This window comes from Macadamia integrifolia, chromosome 5, assembly GCF_013358625.1.
Source record: "Macadamia integrifolia cultivar HAES 741 chromosome 5, SCU_Mint_v3, whole genome shotgun sequence".
NCBI classification, from domain to species: domain Eukaryota; kingdom Viridiplantae; phylum Streptophyta; class Magnoliopsida; order Proteales; family Proteaceae; genus Macadamia; species Macadamia integrifolia.
In genome coordinates, this window is record NC_056561.1 from 17266466 (window position 1) to 17292074 (window position 25609).

Genomic DNA, 25609 nt, shown 5'->3' on the forward strand with positions numbered 1-25609 from the left:
TAATATAAATATAAGGAAAAAAGATTACCACGATGTTGATATGCAAATTATTGCAAATACTATCTCAGTACATCTCCTTATGGATCGCATTCTCTCTCTCTCTCTCTCTCTCTCTCTCTCTTTATTCAGACTCTTCTATTGAAGGATTCGATTCTCCACTCTTTCATTGGTGAAAAACTGCTCTATGACGTCTTATGGACCCCTCTTTTATATAATAAAATTGTTGTCATTTTCTACTAAAAAGAGAAGAATCCAATACTGTCGATCAAAACAATCAGAACTCAGTTTTTTTTTTTGGTATTATTGTTATATTGTAAAAACAGATTTATATTGAAAAGCGAAGGAAAGTGAAGGAAAACGTGCAAACTTCGAGAATTGGGTGGCAAAGTGTAATTTTTGTAAGGAGAGGCAGAGTGAAAAGGTAGGCGATTATTGTTCAACTTTTTATTTTTAATTCTAGGATGTTCTAGCAGATGAATAGGTGCTTCTCCAAGTTTCAAAATTTTTTTTTTTCTAATATTTTTAATTTTTTTTTTATATAAATTATTGAGAATCAAGTTAAACAATAACCTTCTTTATCTCTAATTCATCATTTTGTGAACAAGCACTTGGCATACTTTCTACATTACTGTTAGAACTTCCTATGGGTTTGAGATTGAAACCCTATGGAGGAAACCACACAGGAAAAACAAGAACACGAATCTAATAAAATTATGGAGGATCGATTTGTACCTTTCACCTAGTATGCTGAAGATGATTGATGTTGGTTACTCCCACTTTCGCTCTATTGGCTTGGCTATGGATCTTCTACAACCCCTTAAACCTCCTTGGTTCTCTCACTTTAGTGGTAAAGTGGGGAAGAGTGAATAATGGTTGTAGGGACCCAAAACCTAGTATTTATAATACTGTCCTGCACTCAAAACCCTAAACCACAATGGGTTGAGCCAGCATATCCCTAAGCTTGAGAGTGGACCGAACCGGTTCATGCAATTTGACTCTCACCCATTTAATCAATCCGCAGAATTAATTTAGCCCATAAATCCAACAATCTCCCACTTGGGCTACATTAATTATAAGGATGTCTTTTAAATTGGTGTGGCCATAGAATCTTATTACATTAACCACTCTTACTGTGATTCAGTTAAAAAACCACTCACATCGAATAACAGCAGAAGATACACCTCAATATACGGCATACAACTTTCTGTTATTACAAACATAAGTAAGTTTCTTAACACGAATCTATGTGGGATACCATCATAGAAACATTGACATATCCTCAAATTACACTTTTGTCATTCTATGTAGGTCCTTAACTGAGATATTAACCTTCACTGTGGCAAATCGCCTTTGACCTGTGGTTAATATCTAACTGTGGCCTTCCGCCTATAAACTGTGACAAATATTGCCTATGAACTGTGACAAATACTGTCTTAAAATGTGGCAAACATTACCTTTTGAATTGTGGCAAAATATTGCCTATAAACTGAGACAATTACTGCCTATAAAAACATTTTCAAATGAAATCATAAACCAAATATTTCAAGAAATAACTGTGCATAATGTAAATGCTAAAACTTAACCATAATTCATCAAACTGTGCCCCAAAGCATATGGGCTAAAGTTCAAAACATAAACAAATACTAAACAAAACCAGAACTCCCACTAATCAAGCATTTCAAATAACTGTATGTAAAGAAATCCTAACTACTTGATGTGACCAAATTTTACTTGCTCTCAATTGCTGATGATCAGTCTACCTCACCCTTTATTAGTATCATTCTGCTTATCAACCCCAGAATTCTTCCTTTTCTCTAACCATTTCTTGAAAATAAAACAGTCCTTCTTCACATGTCCTTTCTTATGGCACCAGAAACACTCTACGTTGTTGGTATTCTCTTCATCCTGAGCCTTTTGAGATGTGTCAAGTTCTTGAGAGCTATTAGTCCTGTCATATGGCTTGACGCTTCCTCTGTTGGAAAAATTTTTGTTCCTTCTGCTTGGTCCACCAGATCCCTTGTGAAAAGTTGCATGTGCACTCTCAAACCTAGTTTGTTTCAATTTTTCTTCCTCTTGAGTGCAAATGGAAATGAGCTCATTTAGGTAGATTGGATAACCTTATACTGACTAGAGAGGGTATTCAGTGCAATGTGTACAATATATTCTTCATCGATCTGTATTCCAAGATCCTTAAGTTTACCAGCATCAGTAGCTACACCCAAAATGTATTCTCTAACACTCCCACATCCATCATACCTTGTATTCATTAGCCTGGTCATCAATGTGGTTTTCTCAGCTTTCTTGTTGTGTTGAAATCTACCTTTAATAGCATCCAGGAATTCTTTTGCAGTGTCTTTGATCTCTATGTTCCCACGTATAATTTCAGGAACTGCTTCTTTAAAACCAGTATGCACTTTCTGTTTGCTTCAGTCCATTTCTTAAACTTGGTCCTTTCAGCACTTCTGCTCGAGTCTGTGAGAGGCTCAGGTTTAGGCTCCCTAAGTGCCAAGTCTAAGTCAAGAAGACCTAAATGCAATTCTAATTCCTCCACCCACTTTTGATAGTTGTTACCAGTGAGTATTGGGATGGAAGATACATAACTTGAGGGAACTGCCATCTTACTACAGCAGTAACAACAACACAATACATGCCAAATATCAAAATATAAACCATAATATAAAAGCATGTAATACCATCAATATATTTTAAATAAGAGTTACAACTAACAATGTATCCCTATCCTTTGGGACAGGAATTAGCTGATGCTCTTATATTATTCTTTTAACTGTGAAAACAACACTAACTTTGGAATTCAATCACCTTTGGGCAAAAGAACTCCAAATTCAATGTCCCTTTCTGAAATGTGGATGATTATCCTCAAACCTTGATGACATAACCTTTGGGAAAGTATCACCTTTACTGTTGGAGAAGATACAATCGAACTGAATGTACCACTTTGGTGGGTTTCACTCAGTTCTATCATATCTTTCCCATTGGAGATGTATATCTTTATGTTCAAAACATACATATAAATGTCACTAGGACAACAATAACCATACAAGAGTCACAACCGCAACTACATTCCTATCCTTTGGGCTAAGAATGCACTGATCCTCTTGTAAATTTATATTTACTGTGAAAAGAACAATAACTTTTGAAATCCCCTCACCTTTGGGCTTAGGAACCTCTAGGTTACTGTCATTTTCTTAACTTTGGTGACATCACCTTTGGGCAAATGTCACCTACATTGTTTCCCTGTGGAAAATCATGAAATAATAAGATGTACCACTTTGGTGGATTCCACCTCATCATTTCATGGTTTCCTAAAGCAAAATTACTTTGCAACTAAGAATGAGCGGAAGCTTACACCCTTTTCCATATTAATATATCTCAATTTAAAAAAAAAACTTCTCAATTTCATGGTAACCAATAACATATATATTTTTCAAAGCATTGATTTATGCCATTTTGTTTCAATGATTGAAACTAAATACAACATAAAATTTCAAATAAACATTTCATATTAAAAAATTAGATCATTAAATGTGGCCCGAAACAAGAAATCCAACGCAAAAAACAGATTTCAATTTGGCCTTAAAACGAACCTTTAAATGAAATTTAAAGTAGTTTAAATAAAATTTAAAGTAGTTTAAATAAAAACGCCCTTTTGTTTCAATGATTGAAACTAAATACAACATAAAATTTCAAATAAATATGTCATATTAAAAATTAGATCATTAAATGTGGCCCGAAACAAGGAATCCAACGCAAAAAACAGATTCCAATTTGGCCTTAAAACGAACCTTTAAATGAAATTTAAAGTAGTTTAAATAAAAACCCAAAATGAACAAAAACCAAACAAGTCTTTTTTTTAAATCAATCAAAACCAACCGGTTCAGCCATATGAATTCCGGGTCAAATTCGGGTCAAATGGTCAACGACCCGGTCAACCTTTGACCGGGTCAAATAGTATATATGAGTTGACCCACTGTGTCACCGGTTCGACTCGGTAGGGTTTCCGAGTTGACCCGGCGATGACTCGCCGCCGTTTTTTTTTTTGGAATTTTTTTTCTCTCTCCTCCGGCAGCCGGTTTCCGGCGGCGCGTGCCGGCGCGTCCGGAGGTTTCCGGTGATGTGCGGCATACCGCCGCGACCGTCTTCTCGTGATCTACAACTTTCGTGAAGAAAGTTTTTCTATACAGGATCTTTAAGTGATGGTAAAATTACGATTTTTATGATTTTCATGATTTTCATGATTTTTAATCAAATCAAGTTTTAAGTAATAATCAAAATCCTCATGTACAAGAAAAATTCAATCGATTCTTGTCCCATGTGGTCTGGCTCTGATACCACTTGTTAGAACTCCCTATGGGTTTGAGATTGAAACCCTATGGAGGAAACCACACAGGAAAAACAAGAACACGAATCTAATAAAATTATGGAGGATCGATTTGTACCTTTCACCTAGTATGCTGAAGATGATTGATGTTGGTCACTCCCACTTTCGCTCTATTGGCTTGGCTATGGATCTTCTACAACCCCTTAAACCTCCTTGGTTCTCTCTCTTTAGTGGTAAAGTGGGGAAGAGTGAATAATGGTTGTAGGGACCCAAAACCTAATATTTATAATACTGTCCTGCACTCAAAACCCTAAACCACAATGGGTTGAGCCAGCATATCCTTAAGCTTGAGAGTGGACCGAACCGGTTCATGCAATTTGACTCTCACCCATTTAATCAACCCGAATAATTAATTTAGCCCATAAATCCAACAATGTTTATTTTGTTTTTGAGATGGTTCGTGAGACTCATGCTCGGGTATATCTTAATCTATTCATTATAGTCCTACCAATAAATATATATATATATATATGTATTAATTATAGTGTTGTGAGTGGGATCATTGAAAAACCCTATAGGTTTTATGAAACTCAACCAATGTTGACGAATAGTCTTGACCATTTGCTTAGTAGCCATATTTGTTCATGGGACCAAGAGTTAAAGTAATATATATTATGGGAAAAAAAAAAAAAAAAAAAAAACCTATCCGCTTACGTGTGTCTATGTTTGGACATAGGCAAGCATGAAAAGACGCATTATCTCCCGTCCTATGTGTTAAAGATGTTTCCGTGCAGCCTCCTATTGATTTGTGTTGATGCAGTGGTCATGCAAGCGAGTAGTTTTCTCTTACCCATAAATTATTAGGGAAATCAAATCATATCCTCCTATTGCAAAACACATCAATTCTAAATCAATGAGGGTGCATGTCAATATCTTTAGCATCCTAGGCGTAGAAGGCATCATGGTCTTTTTACACATATTGTTTTTGAATGTTTCTTGTGCCAGTAGGATAGGATTCTTTCACTCACTTATTATTATTATTATTAAAAAAAGAGGGAACTTGACTTCTACAATGATTGGTAGGTGTATATGAATTCCCAAATGATGTAGTGGAGTATCTTGGCATGATAGAGTTGCAAAATAATGTTTGATAACTCAATTTTTTAAAATAATTTAAAAGAAAAAAGTTAGATGATTGATGACCCTTATGCCTTATGAGAGGGCCAATATGTAGCGGCCATGCGATTGAGTTAAAAAACAGTCTAAATATTGACGCATGCGTATTGGCTCAAGTCAGTTGATCTCGAACCAATGCGTGGCTACATGGTCCATGCACAATACCCATTGATTAGTTCAATCAATGTTAGTGTTACGATATGATGTCAGTCATACGGGAAGCTGATTCTCCATTAATTTCAAAAGAGAATTGAGATGGACTAATATGGTTTTAGGTTGTCTTTGTAGAAATGCAACCTAAAATGATATAGAAGATAATGAAAAAATAAGAACAAACAAGACATATAGATTCACGAAGTTTGGCAAGATTACCTATGTCTTCGATGAGATGAAATCCTACTTCACTATCAATGGAGAATAGGGTTACAACGTTTGTCCTTACACTTCTCAGTATTGCTTGCATTACAGAGAAAGAAACACTCGTTACAAATATATAGCAAAAAAACTGTAATCCAAAAAGTACAAAACTGCCTTTATCGATTAATAGTGGAAGGGAAAGTCGATTAAAAGGGGTATAATGAGTTTTCTACCTGTACGGGGGTATTTTAGGTATTAGGAAAAAAATATTGCTGACTAACAACCGATTTAAATGGTGAGGCATGGTAGATAGAATCTTTACGTTTATGGGGGAGGGGAGTGAAATTTTTGAAAAAATATAGGGGAACTTGATATTTAGCTATAGTTTAGGTGAGGGAGTGATATTTCCTCAAAATTTTATGTGCAATCGGGAATCTAGATCCCAATGTAATCACTACCTACTTGCCTATGTCGGTTCCTCGTAGGAGATTTCTACTCGAAAGGCAATTGCAGCTCTCTATGATATTACAATATAGAGATCATCAATGGTTCTAAAAGACAGAACCTAACAGCCATTATCGACCGGATCGGGTATTGGTCTTGATCGGTCCTTAATCCTGATGTTTCCAATCTTGATCCAAATGTATGATCTAAGAGTTAAGTCCTAATAAAAACTGTTTTTTCTAAAAAATAAATAGTGGTAAATCTGTCCGATATAGTTCGATTCAGATCAGTGTCACAATGATATTGGTCTTGATCAATCCCATGGCCATTGCTGAGTTTTAGAACCTTAATAGAGATATAATTATGTAAAAAAGGGACCGAAAACTCCTCCATCACTGTAAAGGTTTTCAACTGTAAATAAATGATAAGCTCTAAAGTTCAAAATGAGCTATATAGCTTGATTAGATCTCAAATTTGACACATGGTTAATCCATAGGATGTAGTTATGCACGATCAAAAAATCCTTGTCATGGTTGGTTTGCTCAGTAGTCAGTTCAACTCTCACAGTCACAGATCTTCGGGTTCAAGTTATTGGGTTCAAGTTATTAAGAGTAGGTATTTCCCTCATTCGCCTATGTTGTGATGTTGGCCCTAAAATCCTGCTGATGCATTTGTGCCACCTCACCGAGTCAAGCCGTGGGTTAACTTGGTGGATCCAGAATTCACTTAACTGTTAGTGGTATTATTCTTTTTTTATCAAACGGTTTTTTTTATTAAGAAAACAAGATTGAATATACATCATTATATGAGTGAGGGTAAGAAGGAGAGGTTCTCGCTAAGTGTTTTAGGAATTCAGTACATCATCAGTCAGATTGAGATGGAAATTAAGTTTCATCAAAAAATTCTGACATCCAAAAAAAGAAGAATTTCTCTTAGGCAAAATGCACATCCTATGGTTAGTTAAAAAAGTTACAAAATCAGCAGATTCAGTCCAGATATCCCCATGTGCATGCTTCACTCCCATGAACAGCCCTCTAAGGTATGCTTCATTGGTGCTTCCTATCATCAGATAATTCACTTTAAATAAGCCAACATTATTTTCATCTGTTATACAATAAGCTCAAGTAGAAATAGTACTAGTTTGATCAGTGATTCCCACACATACTATGGTCGATGGTGTCAAGTAGTATTATTTTCATCTAATACTATTGTTGTTGGTATTAGATTTTTTTATTAAGTAATGTTTTCTTGACATATGACCTACTTGGATGGACATGGTTGGCTCTATATGATAGAAGACCTTGCACCCATCTCATTGATCACATTTTAGTCTAGGACAAGCATGAATTCAAAAATTTCATAAGAACCCAGACACAACATTCCATTAATTGACTACCCTGCCCTCATACAAAATGAACCCCCGCCCCCTTTCATTGATGCTTCTATGCATCCCGTCATTGGCCTCTGTGCTAGTGTAGGGGCCATGTGACCAGGTAGCATTCTCCTTCCATTAAAATTATTAAAAAGCTTACCACTAAAATGATAATACCCAGGCATGTTTATCTGATTGGAAGTCCACTACAGCTACTGGGAAAACTTTCATCTCAATTATATGCCAATATATTCATTGGTCATAATGCCACCTTAAATTTCAATACACAAGGTACATAGACAAACTGAAGGTAATATTCTGGACATAGTCAGGTTACCAACTGTGTGTAAGAAAGAACAACAATTAGTGCATAATAATATATTGTGGCTGACTTTGGGATGGGTTTTGGATGTGTGGGAGTAGAGAATCTGGGTCAGCTCATCAATTGGGTTATTTCTTCATAAGAGTCTAGTTTAATGTAGGCCATACTGGATTATCCCCAGGAGTTTTCTATAGCCTTGAACTGTCTATTGAAGTAGGACTCAAAGGCTACCATAATGAAACTGTTTCATGAGATAACATACTATGTGGTGTTTAATTGTAATTTTCAACTCTTTAATAAATAGAGTCCAGCAATAAGGAGCAGATTAGTTTTTACCTAGCTTTGTCAAGGAAGATAAATATAATTTCATTGATGCAAAGCAAAAATTGAGCAGCCTCAAACTCAGTTGATGTAGGAAGCCTCAAGACCACCTGGCCCCCCAGGAATAAAGGAACCACGTGCTAGAAACATGAGCTATTCATTTACAAATTCAAAACCATCTCAATTATCTAGTAGTTAGATAAGGATACAATTATCTCAATTCCCAACAATTTGGATCTGCAAGGGCTAATCAACCACAGGCTATCGATCTCGTCCTGCATCACATCACAGAGAAAGGGGAGGGAGTTTGAGAAGATAACAGCCTAATTATTGCTGGCTCCTATAAGCTACAATGCTTTCTGTTTAGACATTCAACAGATTTATCTGTGCTTATGTTTACATCTAATCTCCAATTTCTAGTAATATTTTACCTTTTTCCCTAAAATCCTAAGATCAGAAAAATTGTAAGCTTGCTATTTTACTTCCTAACTTGATCTGACTACATATAGAACACAATCTGCTGCAATTCAGTGACAGTAGCTCCTTTATAGTTCCAGAAATGATTTTCTGATTTCGTTAGTTGGCATTTTATTCCAAAAAGTTGATCTGACTGCATATATAGAACACAACCTGTATCAAATCAGTGACAGATTTACTCCTTCATAGTTCCATATCCAACTTTCTGATTTCCTAACCTGATATTACAACAAGAACAACTCAGCCTTATCCCAACTAAACAGAGTCGGTGATGGGGACATCAAAGTGTACAATCGAAAGAAGAAGAAGGCCAAACCAGTCCCATCTCTGTGGTTGGAAGATTAGAAGAAACCAGGAAGGAAGATAAAAGAAAGAAGGAAGAAAGGAGGAAGAAGGCTGCTGGTCGACCCTTCTTGGTCTACCGTGAGAATGAGGAAAGAGACTATCGCTGGTCTCTTCCTCTTTCTCTCTCTCCTATTGTCCAGATTTTGTGGAGCCCACGGCTATTAGTTATTTTAGTAGCTTTTTTCCTAGTACCTTGTTTATTTAAATATTTGAATTAAGTAGGAAACTAAATAACACTTCTATTTTATTTCCTATTTGTTTTAAGAAACTTTTATTCTGAAATTATATTCCTAGAGCTAATCTTTTTTTCTTCTAGTAACTAGTTCTCTATTTATGTGTAAGGCCATTGGCCATCTTACAATTAATGAATTAGAATTGAAAAAAAAAGCCAATGAGCAATTCCCCACCCCTCTAATGATTCTCTTTCTCTCTCAATCTCGTCCTCCCCTCATTCTCTTTCTTGCCTCTCTCTTTTTTTCCCTCTCTCGATTCTCTCTTCTCTCGCCTCCCTCTCTCTTTTCCAATTCCCTTTTACTGCTACTGTTTACTGTTGCTGCTGTAGTTTACTGTCTACTGTTGTTGGATGTTCTCTGCTGCTGCTTACTGTCTACTGCTGCCGGCTGTTCTCTGCTACTGCTGCTTTCTCTTGGCTGCTGCTGTTAATCTCTGTTGATGCTGTGACCTCCTTTCAATGAACGGACTACTGCTGGGCACCATCTTCAAATCTGGGCTGTCTTCTTTATTCTCAGACCTAGGCAGCAGGTAAGTATAGAGGGAACCCTCCCATTCCCCCCATTATCCCCTCATTATTTACTCCGTTACTTCCATTAGAACCCACCCCCTTTAGCCATTGTTAAACCTTTATTTACATCACTGTTTGCCTCAAGTATTGCTAGTCTTTTTATTACTAGTTTAACTGATTTTAGAGCATATAGCATGGGGTTTTTATCTACTTTTGGTGCCTAATAGGCTAGTGTTATAACCTAATTTTGCTAGCTGCCATATTCCCTACCCCATGTTCCCCCTTGACACTTGAGTGAGTTCATATACTTTTCTTCCTAGATTATTATTGCTCTTTGTTACTTTGTTTATTAGCCTCACTTTTACTTTGCATGTAATCTTGTTTGTTGAGCTCCCTTTATCCTAACCAGCCCAAATTCCTTGAGTTTGCCCTACCTAGTTAGTTAATCTTGTAGGAAACCTAGTCACCTAGGAACCCCCTACATCAGTCAGCTACATGGATCTGAGCAAAGAAAAAAAAAATAGTAGTAAAAGGAAGGAACACTGCCACACAACAACTCATTAAAACCCACTTCGATAGGGTCGGCTACATTTATCCGAGCAAAGACAAAAATAGTAGTAAAAGGAAGGAGCACCCCCACACAACAACTCAGTAAAACCCACTTAGATAGGGTCGGCTACATGGATCATAGCCCTCCAGACAGCTCTATTTGATGTCAAACTTGAGAAAAGAAAAACATAAACGTTGAAACATTATCTGGTCCATCACAAGAATCGATCTAGTTGATTAAAACAGGAAGAGCGAAAATCCAAAAACAGACTGTAAGACCAGGGAAGGATCACATAAAAACATGTGAAAACTGTTCAGGTCTCTGGAAATAGTTCTGTAAAAATTTAATATGAACTTTTAACTGCTGAAGATATTTCCAAGTGGGCTGCATTATTTTACATTGGTCACCTATTTGAGCCACGAAGAAGACTACATGACCATTTTGATTATTTGATTGGTACTTTCTGGTCCTATTTAATCATAAGGCCTCCATGTACTGCTGTATTGGACTATTCATCTCGTACTATTAGCCCTTCAAACACATTACTAACCTTATTAATGGAGAAGATAATCTCGAATTGTATGACTTCCCCTATCAACTATTGTAAATTTGCTTAGAAGTAGACTATTATTCAATAAAAATTTCTGGATGAGAGTTTCTTACAACCTACAAAGATAAAGCTTCCTAGACTTACAGTGGCAGTATTATTAATAACATGTGGATCCAAATAATTTGTGATACACCCTAAGAAAGAAATAAACAGAGAAACATACATGATCTTAGCAACGCGGGGGTTGGGGGGGGTTAGGGAGGGGAGAAAGCATACTAATCCAAGGCTTAAAACTAACGAGAACATACATTTATCAAAAGTGAGTTTATTTCCTGCTTGTAAGAGACTGAACAAGGCCAGATCGATGATGTACTCAGATGACAGAACTTTGCCAATATAACAGAAACAACTTTGTAAACAAAGGAGTGAGAATGCAGCATGTGCTGCCATTCATGAAAACCCCATTTTGACATTTGTGCTTGTCATTAGCTCAAATCGTAAAGTAAAATAGACAGCTTCAGTGCACCAATTAGAAATAAATATCGAACTTATAATGTACCTTACTTTTGAAAGGGTAGTTGTTCACTGAAGACTCCTGTTCACTGAAGAATCCTGACTTGCAGAGCGAGGAAGCAGATTGAGGATGGGACAGTGATGCATGATAGACCAATGTGTCGACCAGTATTGTCATGTACCAATGGAGAATTAAACACACTACTTCTCCCTTATAATGCAATGTAGATACCAACTCAACTGAGTGAAGATGGCGAATATACAAGGTTCTTGTTCTATCTGCCTATAAATTGGGAGAATAGTTTATTATAGGCACAGATCAGAACTACAAGTAAAGCATGTGCAAAGAGGGTGCACAAGGACCCTACCATCTAAGGCTCCCAACAACAGAAAAGTTGCATCGGATGTCTAGAAGATTATTTGTCTGGATTTTACCCCTACCCTAGCCATGGAAGAGTTTTGACAGAAGAGACGGCTGATTTCTATTATAGCAAATCCTCCTGGGTTATGGAATGAGAAGGACCTACCTGACCATTACTTCAATTAGAAGATATACTTTACCTCACTAACTTCAATTAGAATATATAGGTTGACCTCACCAATAGTCTCTGCAAGAACACAGGCCACCTTTAAAATGATGGAATCTATTGGCATCCCTCAGGATGATCTCTCGCCCTGTAATTTTTGCTATCAATTTAATTGCTGAATGGCAATCCCCACACACCCGAAGGTTCTTCATGACCCGGATGGGCATTCCTTCAGGCACCCTCAACAGCCCAAATGCCACAGCAAGCTTCTCACTGTGGTAACCTAAGTTATGCACCTTCTGTTCCTCATCTATATCATGCAGCACAAAGCTGCCATCTGGACAATAACCAGCAGCCCTTAATAACCCACCTAATTTCTCCAACATTCCCACAATAGCCCCATGATCAGGATGCTCCACACTATCTCCCCCGGTAAATATATGCACTTTGTTCTCGACCTCAATCCAGCTACAGCCAGGTGACTTGCTTATATTCCTGGCTTTCATCACTTTTCTCAGATCCACAACATCTTCCCATCTGCCCTTTGAAGCATAAATATTGGATAGCAAGATATAAGGCCCCGCATTTTTGGGCTCAAGCAACAAAAGTTTCTTCGCTGCTACCTCAGCCAACTCCAAGTTCTTGTGTGTCCTACATGCACCTAATAAAGCACCCCAAACAACAGCATCAGCTTCAATTGGCATCTTTTCAATCAAATTCATCGCGTCATTGATATGGCCAGCTCGACCAAGCAGATCAACCATGCAAGCATAATGTTCAGCCGTTGGCTCAACATAATAATTCGATCTCATTGACTCAAAAATTTCCAGCCCTTCCTTGACCCTTCCAGTGTAACTACATGCAGAAAGAACTCCAACAAATGTAACATCATCAGGTGCCATGCCTATAGAACATATTTCATTAAACACTTCCAGAGCTTCCTCTCCTAAGCCATGTTGGGCATAACCAGTGATCATAGAATTCCAAATAACAATATCCTTTAGAGAACACCTATCAAACACTTTTTTTGCCTTAAAAAGATCACCACACTTAACATACATTGTGATCAAGGCTGAAGCAACAAATGCATCCAAGTCAAACTGTGATTTTACCACCTCAGCATGAATTTGCCTACCGTGATCAAGAATTGCCAAGCTGGCACAGACAGAAAGAACACTAATCAAAGAAGGGTAATTTGGCCTAATTCCTGCTCTTTGCATTAGAGCAAACATGTTGAGTGCTTCCAATTCAAACCCATTTCTTTCATAGCCCTTAATCATTGCACTCCAGGTCCCATCATCTTTTGCCCTCATTCTGTCAAATACACACCTTGCTGCAGAAACATTTCCACTCTGGCCAAATCCGAGGATCATTGCGTTACAAGAAATGACTGACTTCTCTGGCATTGTTTCAAAAATCTCCACCGCTTCTTTGATCCTACCAGATTGTGTGTAACCAGTAAGCATCGCTGTCCAAGAAACTTCATTCTTTTCTGGCATTACTTCAAAAAGCTTCCTTGCAATATCTACCTGAAGATTATGCGCATAACCCGATATCATAGTCGTCCAGGTGATTATGTTTCGACGTGGGATGGTATCGAAGAGCTCACGAGCTTCAGCCAAATGGCCTTCTTGGCAATACCCTGAAATCATAGTAGTCCAGGTGACCACATCCTTAATTGGCATTTCATCAAAAAGCCGACGAGCATCATCAATCCGACGATCTTGAATCAGCCCACCCAACATGACAGTCCAAGAGACAACATTCTTTTCTGGCATTTGCCAAAAGAGGGATTCAGCCTCCAAGATTACACCTTCCTGCACATACCCTCTAACCATAGAAGTCCAGGAAACAACATTTCGTTCAGGCATTGCATCAAAAAATCTACGTGCTTCCCTAATCATTCTACTTTTCACATAACCAGAAATCATACCATTCCATGAAGTCGTGTTCCTGTCAGGCATTCTGTCAAACAGACTCCGGGCTTCTTGGGGTAGCTTGTTTTGGAAATATGCAGCAATAATGGAGTTCCAAGAAATAATGCTTTTGTGAGGCATTTCATCGAACACTCTCCGGGCATTTTCAATGAGGCCAAGTCGGGCATACCTAGAAATCTGATAATTGGCAGAGAGTACAGCACCAGTGCAATAAGGTTGATAACGGATCAATGAGAACACCATCTAGAGACCAAAATCAAGGAACCCAGATGCTAGACAAGAAACGGCCTTTCAGTGTGGACTAATTCCTAAGAGGACCTGCAAAATCATAAAGATTACTTAATGTGATCCAAGCAATTCAAGCTTAATATCGAAAAGCAAAATTTACAGTACTATTATCCTATTGCCTAATCCTGCAGGAATCTGAATCACAAGTTTAGTTTGCCGGTTGTTTTGTTTAGTACACTGACAAGAGGTGGCAGCTTTTGGAACAGGTTGGCATTTGGTATATACATCCTCTTCTTCTCAATTTAACTTAAAAAAGTCCATTTAACAGGCCAAGAAGATTATTCCAAACATCTGAGTACACTCTAGAGGTTCATTTGCCAAGCCTGGTTCTAATCGTTGATCACGCTATAACCTGCAAAACAGTAAATTTCAACCACTCATGGGCCGTTTGATAACACTCTGCCAGGATGCTTCAGGTGTTATTATGTGGGAATGCAAATAGAATAGAAATGCATTTAAATAGAAATTCAATCATCACAGAACTCTAGAATTTGATAGCCAATCCTAACTTTTTCATAAAAAAAATAAACAATGGGCCCTACAGATGTGCAGAAAATAAATTAAAATTCTTGAAACTATGTTGCTCAAGGGAGACAGAGACCCAAAGGTAACTTTCAATCCGAAGGTTAACAAAAAAAGGCTATACTCACACACAAATTCTATATAAGGAATTGATTGGAAATAGGGAAAATGTTTTCTGACCAGTGTTCCAAAGTATCTATCTTCTCCTCATACTTATGAAATGACATTTCTACCCCTATTGAAGGAAAAGACAGATGAATCTAGAGAGTATTTGTGTAGACGATACGTCTGGACAGAAAACATCTTCCAAAAAAAAAGGGCCGAGGGTCGCTACCTGGTCGTGTATAGCCTGAGCCAGAGCCTTATCCAATGGGATGCGTGCTGGGGCATCCAACATAGGGGGCTGCATGGTCATTTTGTAGCCCCTTGTGAGAGGGCATAGGGGAACATGACCAGGTAGTGTTCTTTTTCCCCCCGAAAAATTAGAGCAATCATTCTCTGTCTCCCGGCATCGATATAGTGAGACGGTTGGGAGCACCCTAGCACACACCCTGAGGTGCTCTCAGCCATCCAAAGCCTCACTGCACTAATGTGGTGAGACGGCTGGGGAGCACCCTGGCACACACCCTGAGGTGTTCTCAGCCGTCCAAAGCCTCACCACACCAGTACCGGGAGGCTGAGGATTTTTACCCGAAAAATTAAGGGAAAAAGAACTTTGTCCCAGAGATATATGGTCATAATTTGATGTATTTGGGTGGGTTTTTCTTTTATGAATGGACCTATAATTTTTTTACTATAAACTTGTTTGGTAATGGCAATAAAGTTATATTGGGGCTTGTTTATGTGGTTGTCATTAATTCTTAGTGATTATTTTGAGAAGCTTACATGTGATCTTAAGAGAAATTGAAGTAAAACCGATTTTATTTTATTTTATTTTATCCATTACCAAAGGAAAGAAAGTGGGGAAGGAGGGAACAATCAAAACGCAAAGGCCTTGGCTCAACAAAGGGGAAGGCTAGGATCAGCCAAAAGAAAGGGAAAAGCCCCAACTGAAAAGTACAAGAAAGAAAACCCGACCACAAGAAGGAAACGAGGCCACCCAATAGAAAGCACGCACCCAAAGAGAGGATTGAAAGGCTCACCAATTAAGACAGAATGCCACAACAGAGAACATGACTACTAATTTCCATACTGTAGGTATAATTTTTTCATTGCTAGGCAAGGAACAGACTTCGTGGGGCAACTTCTTGGGGTAGGAGGGGAACTAGTGTCTCGCCAATGGAAGACACAAAGAGGGATTGTGGGGGTCTGAAAGGGGACCATGGGAGGCTGTGGGAGGGGATCGGAGGGAGAGAGATGGGTGATAGACCCTTAGTTATAACCATGAACAGTCAACTGAACCAACCCACCCTATTTCCACTCCTAATCTCTGGTTCTTCTAACGGTTCAAGTAGTAGAATGTGGGGATTCTAGAAGTATTATCTCAAAATAGTTCCATAATCACACTAAACAAATGAAGTACTTGAAACAGATACAAACATGAAAATCTCAACCACAATTGTCATTCATTTGAAATGATTAAAGTCCAGACATAATGAACTGAAATAAACTATTAGAAACAAAACCTGGAAAACAAATAGCAGTACTTTTCAAAGTCACACATCATCTTCAGACTCCAATACTTAACCTTCATTTAAGAAACTAAAGGTCAGCAGTGCTTGTGCACAGCTATATAATGCTCTACTGAACCCAAAAACAGTCACCTTATGAGATAATTACCTAATAGTGGTTGTGCACAGCTATATTGCTCAACCGAGGTATATTGAATTAGTAAGGGATTCTAGAGTAGCACTGGTTTATGTTATCAGATAACTAACACCTAATATGCTGGGGTTAGAAACTTCTGTATTAATGATCCAGATTTCAATATCACTAAATTATATTATATAAATCAGGGTTAAACTTTGGGTCGAGTTGGGCCGGGCTAGACTGGGTCGTGGCCTCAACCTAGGACTCTCTCAACCCTGACCCATCGTAAGTGTTTTTCAACCGTAACCCACCCTCAGGGTAAGAATTCCCAAACCCTATTCGAGCTCAGACCAAGCTAGGGCGGGTTTGGGCCATCCAGGCCAAAAGTTATACCCCTAGTTATCTATGTGGTTTTTATATTTGTACATTTATTTTCTTGTAAATTTAGGATGTGGGGATCCAAGATTGGTTGACAAAAAATAAATTATGGTTTATACAATTATATTTGCCACATGGTAGATTGAATGGGACTAAAATTTAAATCCAAGGTCCTTCAGCTCATTTTTTAAATTTATAATAATGATTCAATAGTATTGAGGTATTAGTAGTCATGCGCAGAGCTATAATGGGGTTGCATGCTAATACACGAAATTTGACCGAAGGGAAAATATCAGTTATGCTAAAAAGTTTGACATGGGTGATCTAGACCATGTCCTCCCTAATCAACATAAAAAAAATAAAATAATAACCACATCACCTACCTTTCATGTGATGCAAAATAGATGTACTAAACCAAGTATTCTTCTTACACTCAATAGATGAGGTTTTTATCTTTACCAATAGAGTTGAAAAATCTCTTCTCTAGTCATGTGACTGTGTTATTAGACTCATGGGTCATCATTACACTACCCCCGTTGATGAAGTCCAAAATATCTCCCAAATGCATTGCAATGTAAGGGTGTCAAATGCTGGCCTGACCGGCATTAATAGGCCCAACCGGTATAACCATTAGTCCAAAACTGGTTAGTAAATGGTCCAGTGCATGCCAGGCTTCGCCTGATTAGGGAAAGGATGGGTAACGGTGCTTGGTTATAGATTGAAAGGCACACCGACATTGTTAACCTATCGTTTATAGCACTATTAGCCCATTTAAACACATTTAGCCTTAGGATGTTGTGTGTCTCAACGTGTATTTGACCGCTGCGAGTCCCTTAGGATGAATATTTATATGTTGAGGTGTGTATCCAGATGCTCTCTACTACCGGGTGAACAATGGGTAACCCTCTCAACTAGAAAGGATTTAGGTCCTATATTGATGCTAATTAGGATTGATTGATTAATAATCCTACTCAACCTGACATTTTTAAAGCCGATTTGCAAGTGTTTAGATTTTAGATATATAAGCTTAAAATGACAATGCAACCGCTTTACAAAAATTCACTATCTCCCAACATCTCAAAAGATCATATAATTTTATGAATAAGTAGACCACAAGGAGGCGTGGAGCCATGAACTTTATTTGTGGGACAGGGTTTAATCATCAATTGTCTATTGGCTTGAGATCTGGGTCAAATTTGGACAGGGATAGAGACCTAATCAAATCTATAATTTCTTTATACATTATTTATTTATTTTTATATGTTTTCTCTACCCCTGCCCTTTTGTAGCCAAATATCGTGTGGTGCATATCAACCGAATGGTGACACGACTTACACCATATAGTAGATTTCTCTCATGATAATATTTTACCTATCCTATAAATGAGGGTTGATCTGGCATTGTTGCGTTGAATAAAAGGAAATCATTATTTGAATTTTAGTTATCTAAGACTTTTTATCAATGGAGTTGGTAGTCTAGTGATGAAAATGTCTTCAATTCATCACCGTTTGAGTCGGTTGATTGTGAATTCGATATTCATGCTCGAATTGGTTGATTGTGGGTTATGAGAGCTTGTCCTGAGGGCTATGATCACTATTATGGAGCATCCTTTTTTTGTTATAAAAAAAAAATTTTAATTTATTTATTTATTTATCATTATATTTTTAAGTTCAAGGGTATTGACTATCAAGTACAGATGCACTTGAAATTAATCAAGTGACCAACCAGCAGGGTATGTTTTTAAGCTAAACTGCAGGGCGAAGGCCTAGGTATGTTTTTAAGCTAAAACTTAATACATGAATGAAGGTTGTTGTGGACATCTGGCCATGAGTTTTTTTGTTTGGTACATACCATGCATTTACACTTACATATATTTGATCTTTTTGAATTCTATCTGTAATCCACTAAAGATTTGGAAAACAAAGAAAAGATGTATACCAATGAGATATCCATAAATAAAAAGAAGACAAGAGAATATAACAACTCCTAGCTTTTGGTGATCTCAAATATGACCTTAACAATGCAAGTGATGACTCGTTATTTTGATGAATAATTTCTTCGATTAGAAGAAGATTATAGAAAAATTTACTTGAAATCTCACTTATCATATTCATATTTGGGATAAAGTTTTTCTAGCTTAATAGTGTTGTCAAGAAATCATATGATCATCAATGACCATAAATATCTATCCTTATTTATGAACAGCCGATAATACCCCCCCCCCAATATTCCCCTATAGGCCTATACCCTATGGACATCATATGAATTGAACCCAATGGTCAAGGGAATTATCCTTGATTGTGGGAGAAGGAAAATTCGATCTTTTGAATTATCTAAAAAAAGAACATAGGCTGATAGTCTAATAGTGAATACTTCTGTGTTTTCACGGATTCATACATGATAGCTTTACTAATATATTAATCATTTTAAGCATTGCATAATACACCAAGAAACCCTTGTACAAGGCAAATCAATTTTACGAAAAATAAAAAAATACAATGCACATAAAATTTATTGGATAATCTTAGCTGTATGCTAAAAAATAGTGTTTTTTCTCATTGAACTTTTGAATGGTCCTTATCTTTCAAATAAAAATGAACTTTTTTAATCAGTTATGAATTCTATTTTAATGAAATTAAATTAGTAAAAAATTAATCCATAATTAAATAATGATATTAAAAACAAAATCACATATACTGTTACATTCATATAGTTGTAAAAGTTGAACTGAAATTTGAGCATCATTGGAAACTACTTTGGATTCATGTTCAGCAAACAGGGCAACTTCCTTAGACCACCCATCCACCGGAATTCTTATTAGCCAATTTTCACATACCTTCTCAGTCACGTTGGTAACCTTTCTATGATCTCTGCTACCTCTTCTACCTTCTCTTTTGCCATTTCCACTGCACCTAATCTTACATTACATTCAAAGAAAACCCAAAAACCTTCTTTCAAGTTTCAATTACTTCATCATTAATTAATTAATCAATCATTTAATTAAGTTACAAGTAATCATGACTCTCTCTCTCTCTCTCTCTCTCTAAAATAACCCTTGATGCAGTATGCAAACTCGTCTGAGGATCTGAATATCAATGGTTCAAGAACAGTCTTAGTCAAAAAAATTGGGGACAATTAAGCAGAGGTTGATGCCTTGAATTGGGCAGCTTGAAAGTTCAAAAATGGACGCGTATATAAAATTAGTTAAGGTGTATAATTGCTGAAGCTGTAAACCTTAGGGGGTAACAGAGTTGGCAAGAGACTTTCGCCTCAGGAAACGTGTGGTTCTAAGTTCGACTCCTCTTAACTCCTTGGGGCTACTCACATGAGGGTGTTTAGTGCTCTTCACTGCTTTCAACAAAAGTTAAATGGTTCTCATTCAACTCCGGAATGATCCGGTCCATGTGGTTATGAGGTCAGTATGGGCCTGCGAGACTAGTCAGGCTGGAGGCTTAGATATCCGTTGTTCGCAAGCTATGATGTAATATGTATCGTCTTGAGGTGGGATTACATGTTTAGGTACTGGTGTACAAATTACGAAGTAGGAAGTACAAATAATGTATTGTTTACCAAAAAAGAAACTACAAATAATCTATCCAAAAGTTTAGGTTTTGAGCATTGTTAACAAATTCGGATTTGAGAAATATTCTAAAATTAGAGTTTAATTTTGTTTTGCCAATTTAGAAACTTGGTTAAAACTTTATTAGAAATAATGCACTGTGCAAAAATTCATTATTTCAAAAAATAATCATTTTATATTTGAAAATTTCTGAAATTATTAATCAATTTTATTCAATTCTATTAAAATTATAAGGAGATTTTAAAATGTTGACTATTTATGTATTTTTTTAATTAAAATGTTAGATCCCAATTTTTTTTAAATCAAATTATTTGGCTCCTGAATATTTGGGAACTATTATCAAGTTATGAATTTTTGGAGTCTGAATTTTCAACTCAAATTTTCGCAAATCCAAAAGAAAGAAAAAAAAAAAGAGAAAACAAAAAAACTCAAATCAGATAGATTTTCCCCTGACATTTATCGAGTTATTCATCAATTTGCTAATTATGATTCTAAGTATGTGAAAAATAGCGACAATTTTGAAATTTTTTACATTCTAACTCTTGATATACATTTTTGTCATTTCCTTTCTATTTATAGTTTTTTTTTGTATATAATTAGGGGGAAAAAAGTCTGAACCCTAGGGTTTAAATGACCATCCCACCCCTCTTGATGCTTTTGTACGTGCTTCCATAGCCCCTGCTTTGATGGCAGGACCACACTGACTTTCGGTGAGTCCTCTCCCAATTAATTATGATATAATAACTTTATTGATGTGAAAGCTTTGGCCTGAAATGAATTTATTTGATTTTTTTTTTTTTTGGGTAGAAAATTATTTGATCTTTTTTACTCTAAACTTGTTATTATTTTTTTTTATAATAAATGTAGCCTTTTAATTTTTTAATTGTAATTATAATTTTAGGGTTTTTTTTTATAAATATAATTTTTAATGTTATTTATGAAACATGTGGGTTGTGCATATTCACATATATTTGTTTTCAATTACTAGTGCTTCAGCTATTTGATTTTAAAGCTTAAGTTTTACTTAATACCTTTTTTTTTTGGTTTTCATGTTATCAGATCCATGAAAATGGCTCTACTACTTTTCAAATTCTTTTTATAAATTTATAGTGATTAAATCTGATTTCCTTGTACTGACTATTGAGTGTATATTAGAACCCAATTAACGTGCCTTTTTGTTAGTTCCAATTTAAATGATGTCCTTTCAAATGAAAAGGCTTATCTTGTAGTTCTTATGAGTCTATGAAGATGCTTTATTAGCTTAAGATAACAAAAGTACTCCCTTCCCCACCTACTTTTGATTTGGACCAAGTTTTACTCTATCCTCAATAAAAGTCTCTTCTCAAGAGCCAACAACCAAGGGTCATCTATGCATTTGAATGAGACATTGCAAATGCTGAAAAGACATTTTAGATATCTAACATATAGAAGAAGTAGGTAACAATGATGAACCTCCAAAATGGTTTTATTAATTTTGAAAATATTTTTAATTTTATATTTTATATTGGAGAAAGTTTTCAACGAAAAAGAGAATTTCTTAATCCAAGGTGATTGATACTATGAATAGACTCTTAAAATAGTAAATACCATCGTCAATTTCTATTCCTTTTCTATGAATGTCTGAAATACACTTTCGTAGTCCAATTGAAGGGTCAAATCCCAGAGACTAAAACGTCCTCTTTCCACCAAAGGTGATAATAAACTTGATCGTATAGTGATGAAAATGTAAAAAAAAAAAAAAAAAAAAAACTCCAATTCTACAATACATTAAGGAGTTGATGATTTAGTGTAGATTTGGGTATATAGCTATATATGGTTGTCGCTTAGCCACGTACTCTATCATAGCCTTTATAAGTGTACCAAGGTTTTAAAACTTAGGATTGCACAGATTTACTCCTGCTTTTTTCTTAAATTGGTATTTTGGAATATTTTTACTATTAATATCTTATCAATGGATGGGTAATGAATAGGGATGGGACTCGGTCGGTATCAATACCAATCTGATCTGAATGATTTCGATCGATCTGATCCAAGTTTTAAAACTATGGGTGCATCTTTTTTACTTTCATTTTTTTAAAGTTAACAGTATAGGCTGCTACCTAAAGATCGGGAGAATGGCCATCATATTGCCCTCATTTACCAAGTTTTAGCTATAGACATTTTCATATGGTAAAATTTTTATTAATGAATTAAAATCTTAAATACCTTGAAAAAAATAAAATAAAAAGATGAGTAGAATAACTAAGGTAAAAATTTAATCACGGTAAGATACTCTAATTTTTAGACATGATTCAATTCGATGGTCACCTAATTTATTAAATGGTTGCATTGGTGAGGTCACCCTTCCATGCGGTTATATCAGACAATCAATGGTAAAAATATTTAATTTAATACTATTTATTGATATTTTTAAGAGTGAAATAATCTCTTTATAGATAAACTATGTGCAATTGGTTTTGTATAGATAAAATATGTGCAATTTTTGTATCTTTGATGAGAAAAAAAAATCAACAAAGTTTACACTAAATAAAAGAAAATTCTCATGAAAAAAATTATACGTTACATATATTTTTTGGGTAGTTATTGGTATCACGATGTTTATCTGAGCTGTCTATTTTCACAATGTTCTTGTGAGATTTAGAAATAGCAAACCCTTATGATAATAATATTTCGTCGATTTATTTTATGTAATATAAGCATATCAATAGAAGATTGGTTTATTAGGTGGGGTTGGTGCCTAAAATTTACCAAATCTGTATTCAATTTGAACCTTCCTTTAAGTTGGACCAATTACTTTGGAGTCAAAGTTACACTGCCAGTCTTCTAATATAGCTTGTGGCATAAGATTCTGAAGGTTTTATAGAAAAATCTCCTCTCTAGAACTATCAACCTATTGTAATTACTTATTTGATTTTGGTTTTCCTTCACCATGGTGATGAGAAAATCTCTTTAACTCACAGGATTTGACCCTCTCTGATTTGATCAAATAATGATATTTTAGACCTTCAAGGATAGTAGGTAAGAGTTATTGATGACACACTATTCTAGAAGTGCAACCAAAAAATCAAATAAAAGCATCAAATCATGGTGGATAAAAAGATTCCCTCTTTACATTGTGTGATAAAAAACTTAAGCCTAACTCAATTACTGGATCTCATTATATACCAATTATATGATGACAGAACAAGTTTTGGAGGTCAACACTCAGGACATTCTCTATGAGATGAAGCAAGCGTTAGAAGGAGGATGGAGGATGAAAAATAGAAGAGATCTGGAATGATTGTACGGAGATAGAAGATCTATATTTTGAGGAGAGTATTAAATCGTGGCTTTGAAGCTCACTATCACTTTTGCTAGATGTCCATAATGATTTGTTCAAAACCTTTTTTTGGCTCAGGCCTAACAACGACATGGTGCTCCTTATGCATAGTTTAAGAAGAACTATAGACAATAGGTCTTGCATTAACATCAATCCTAACATTAATGTTCTATCTTACCTATCTTAATTAATGAAGTTTTTCTTTTCATTAAAAAAAAAAACTAAAATCTAACTTATTTTCAATCCGTCCCAAAATGAACATTATGGCAAAGAATAAAAAGAAAACGAAAGAAGGAATTTGTCGAATGGTAACAATAGGTGACTGCACAGGTTGACATCCGATCCAACTTGTGGTTCTGAATTAATCAGCAATAATGCTATGAATCTACAATACTCAACCATCAATTTATCCCAGAGAAGAAATTAAATATTTCTTGGGCTGATGTTTGATTTAGACTATGAGACAATAATGTTCTTCAAATGAAAAGTAAAGTGAGTTTTGATACTTGAGAAATAAGTTACGCAATATAGATAGAACATCTAGTCAGAACAAACTTTAAACTTTAATTATTCCCACCAATCTTGAAATTGTCAAGGGTTATCCTTCTCTATCCTTGACTTTGCCACTCTACCCTCTATCAATAATCTAGTTCTTAAGTTTTAATCAATTAAATTAGATAAACATCTACCCCTGGGGAATTTCATATGTTTTAATGTCTCTAACATCTAATCCCAGTGATTTTACGAATCCCGAATCTCCAAAAAGTACATGCAAATTTCAAAAGCTAAATTAAATGAGATGCTATTTTTAGGATAAATTTAATGCTAATTTATTATGCTGTCTCATTGTCCTATTTGAGCCCCTTGGACACTTGGTTTTGGTCAACTAGTCTTTGGATTAGTTATTTATCTTATGGACTACCACAAATAAAAGTTTAGATTCAATTTTTTTCAAATGCCCTTCGATATATGTTCATAGATTTTTGTATTTTTCAGTCGTCCATGTATATCCATGCACCCTTTTATGGTAATTAGATTTTCAAAGTTTATATTTCACAAATTACATTCAAGCCGAAATTTGATATGTAAGAATGAAGACTTTGGGTTTAACATGTCTATAAAATTTGAATCCCATCTAATTTGTCACATGACAGATATGTGTTAGAAGGCTTTGCCCATGCTTTTAACACCCTAAAATCACAAAAAAATCTAAACAAAACACTCCATTTCCTTAGGACATTCCACCAATTTTAATTTTCATGAGAAAACTACTTAAAAAAAACACACTCTTGCAACAATCAATTATATTAAGTATAAGGGTTTCTAGGTTTGCAAGACCATGCGACCCTACCTGGAATGCAGTCATTTTTTTTACACATGTAGGTCATTTCATGGTAAAATTTGGTTATACAGACTCCCAAGTTTCTTGTGAATCTAATTTCTATCCAACCCAAAAATTTTATGCTATTAGGTGGAGAGACTCGATTGATATATGAAGACGTCGAAGGTCTCAAAGTTTTCCAATATGTGATTATTCCCAACAATGTCAAGTTTCAATAGAAATAGAGCTTAGAATATGGCAAAATAAAGAATTTAAAAAAAATTTAGGGATTACTATTAGGAATTAACAATAGAGTGGAACAACGATTAACAAAAGAAAATTGAAAAGGAGATCACACACTTAGAACATAATTATTTACATGATTCACCCAAGAGGGGCTACGTCTACGGCTGAGCGATATAGAGCTTCCACTATTTCAATGAAATAATTAAAAAACCCTTACACCCATCCCTTTATAAG

General features: G+C 35.8%; 1 protein-coding gene across 4 annotated transcripts; it reads right to left on the reverse strand.

Annotated features, from left to right (window-relative positions):
• Window positions 1–8360: 8360 nt before the first annotated feature.
• LOC122080006 (pentatricopeptide repeat-containing protein At1g56690, mitochondrial-like) lies at window positions 8361–14867 on the reverse strand. Of its 4 annotated transcripts, none has more exons than XR_006140580.1 (2): window positions 11555–14867; window positions 8361–8606 (listed from the first exon to the last, which is right to left on the reverse strand). XR_006140580.1 is itself a non-coding variant. In XM_042646849.1 (2 exons), exon 2 carries the CDS (start codon window positions 14213–14215, stop codon window positions 12104–12106), a length of 2112 nt encoding a protein of 703 aa, XP_042502783.1. In that variant the 5' UTR covers window positions 14216–14290; window positions 14443–14867; the 3' UTR covers window positions 8361–12103. The 4 variants fall into 4 exon arrangements, 3 of the variants coding, with proteins under 3 accessions (XP_042502783.1, XP_042502782.1, XP_042502784.1); XM_042646849.1 differs by having other exon boundaries at window positions 8361–14290; window positions 14443–14867; XM_042646848.1 differs by having other exon boundaries at window positions 8361–14290; window positions 14437–14867.
• Between the last annotated feature and the right edge of the window lie 10742 nt (window positions 14868–25609).

Bases quoted from the DNA above. Each gene is read 5' to 3' on its own strand.
- LOC122080006 (XM_042646849.1), bottom strand. From the start codon at position 14,215: ATGGTGTTCTCATTGATCCGTTATCAACCTTATTGCACTGGTGCTGTA.